A 2839-nucleotide genomic window follows, 5' to 3' on the forward strand; every position below is an offset into this window, starting at 1 on the left:
CAACGACCACGTCCGCCGCCTACACGCATAACGGAGGACGATGTGGATATCAGCGCGCTTTCATGTAGAGAGAAGGTGAATTTCGTGGCGCGTGACGGATCGATGACAGGTCTGGATGATCTGCTGGCCCAATTGGACAGCGCCGTGCATAGACGTGAAGTGTATCTCGTGCGGAGCGACATGAAACCTGTGCCGAGAGAGGAGGCGAATCTCGATAGTAGAAGGGGCCATTTTTAAGGACTTTGGCATACCCTTTTGACTCGAAATGCGAATTCCGCGAAACGTCTCGATATCAGTTTGTGAAAGTTGCATTGACCAGTCATGAGTTTACATCTGAGAATAGAATAGGACGCATGAGTGAGTTATGAATTCGGTGACTTTCGAGGAAAAAATCAGTAGGAAAATCATTCTGTGGAAGCGTGCAATTTGTGAAATCGTGAATGTGTCTGTTGTGTGTCGATGGTTTAGAAATCAATTCTCTTGCTGGTAGAACGGATAGCATCACCGTCCGAGACGACCACCACTGTGGCCTCGGAAGGTAGTGTGAAGAAGAAGAAGGCGGAGCAGCCAACATCGAGGAAGAAGAAGGGTGGAGCTCGTGAGGATGTCCACAAGGGTAATATATATGTGATGGAGATGCTAGAGGTTCGGCAGTGATACACATCAGCATAGCCCTGTGGGTCTACGCACATATGTATACTATTCTGAGCACGACTGTCCTCGGTGATGGATTTTACCACTGACTTGAATAAATTCGTTACTGGCTTAGTAATGGTCGTACTTTTCCTACGTTTCAGTTTCTAGTGGTTCCTTGAAGCAGAGGCATCCCTCATCCTCCTCTTCCTCTCCATCATCCTTATCACCATCTAGTGGGTTACGAAAACTTGCTGAGAAAAGTGAGTTACATGTATATGGGTGGGCCTATTCTTGCAACTCTATATCGCTTACTTATACCATGTTATATGCATTTTAACAGGGCCACCTACTGAAAACACGCTTTAATGCTTTGGCAATAACTCGTGGTATGATAGCTTGTCTTGGAACCGAAATTCAAATTTGTACTCGTCGAACTTATGAAACATCATTTTGATACATATCTCTTCTGATGCCCGTGTAGCAGCACCACCTCAGTGGGAGCGACTCATCTGAAGAGTCTTGATCGCCTCCTTGGTGTTGACAGGCGTATTGTGCCTGTGAGCCTCTCATCCCGGTTGCCCACTCAGGACATCTCCATAAGGGTTCTAGTAGTAGCAGCAGGAAGAGGAAGGGGCCTAGGAGGAACTCTGCCGATGACCTTTCGGACTTTATTGTACCCCCAGGGGCTCCTCTCTCCAGTGAGAGTTCATCTGACGATGTGAGCTGAGATCGCACCCCATGCTCCTTGTAATCTCTCGATCGATCTCAGGATACCCCTGCTTCTCCTTCTTCCTCTAGCTCGTCGTCGTCGTCGTCCTCAGTCCTTAGCGACTCTGATGTGGTCCTCAATGGTTATGAAGATGACAGTGGAAATCGGAGGTAAGTCAAGTTGCCTGCTGTGCGGTATAACAGCCGATTGGTCTCAGATACATAGTGGACCGGGTACTTCAATTCGATGGGTAAGCCGCTGTGGTGTCTCTGCTCTAGTCTGTGGTTTGTAGGCGGAAATACCTAGTGAAGTGGAAAGGCTATACCGAGATGACCTGGGAACCTCGGGAAAATCTTGAAGACAAGTAGGACCAATGGAACTGGCCGTCGATGGTGTTTCCGACGATGTCAGCGTATTCAAATTAAGATGGCTTGAGAAACGCTTGCGCTCTTCAGCGGGTTTGTATATTATTTCTCCTGCTTGGTCAGTTTTAAACATGAAATGAAGGAGGCTCGCAAGAAGTACCGACTAAAGGAGAAGTATCGACCAAGATTCTGACTGATGATAATACTATTCTTGTTCCTGTTGCTGGCATGGCCCGTGGGCCGCCTTAATCTTTCTCTGGACCAATGATTGGTGTTGTCCATCTTGGTTACCAGTAGACTTCCATCCTTAACTGTGCTATATGGTCTATCCATGAGTTTGAGTTGTCAGTTCGCGGTAGAAGTAAACATAGTAGAGACAAAGGGGGCCGGGATGTACCCTGTAATAACGAAGCACTGTGGTCAGACCGCTGTGATTCGGGCCTTGGCCAGTGGGTTCGAAGATGTTTTCGATTAAGGAAGACCCAGTCTCGACCAAGAGTGATCCCCCACATGTTGTATCGAGGGATCTCAGTGTAGATGCGGAACAGATGACCATCTTAGCTATCAGGGTGATAGGAGATCCTCTGAGGCGTAGGAGGTTTCCCAAATTCCTCGATGGTCCAGGTTGGAGTCCAACCGTTGGACCACTGTGCCCAATCCTACACGAAAAAATGGAATCGACGGTTTCCACTATGAGTATGTTGAGTGAGATCAGTGCGGTGGGTGACGAGAACAGACGAAGAGAAATTCACCCAACTGTGTGAATGGAACTGAGAGTAATTCCTACGAAGTATACCTCGATAACAAATAACGCGAGACCTTCACCTCAGTAGGATGTGGTTGATCATGTAACAGCTGCAAGGAACTCCAATGTCTGGTAAAATATCTACCATATTCAGCTATTCAAGGCATAGAACAGTGCTCCTTCAAAAGATTGCGGTGGGTGTAATTGAGTCAGGGTCAAAGCGTAACAAGGTAGGGAGGCCAATCCATTCTCTCTCCACGTGGGAGTTCAGATAAGGAACTCATCATGTCAATGATAGAACCATGAAGGAACTATCACACCGATTAAGATATGCCTGCGTGCAGCCTCTTTCGGTCGTAAAATGACGGAGGAATGGTATGAGTT

General features: G+C 47.3%; 1 protein-coding gene across 1 annotated transcript; it reads left to right on the plus strand.

Moving 5' to 3' along the window:
* On the plus strand, positions 1 to 2018 carry Pmar_PMAR000150 (conserved hypothetical protein; the record flags this gene model as incomplete). Its single annotated transcript, XM_002776178.1, has 9 exons — positions 1 to 64; positions 110 to 217; positions 491 to 616; positions 798 to 896; positions 1224 to 1354; positions 1406 to 1515; positions 1563 to 1595; positions 1638 to 1709; positions 1834 to 2018. Coding segments are annotated over 9 exons (813 nt in total), but the record flags the coding sequence as incomplete, so codon positions are not given.
* Positions 2019 to 2839: the final 821 nt, after the last annotated feature.

The sequence above is a fragment of the Perkinsus marinus genome (genome assembly GCF_000006405.1).
Source record: "Perkinsus marinus ATCC 50983 genomic scaffold scf_1104296953982, whole genome shotgun sequence".
NCBI lineage: Eukaryota > Perkinsozoa > Perkinsida > Perkinsidae > Perkinsus > Perkinsus marinus.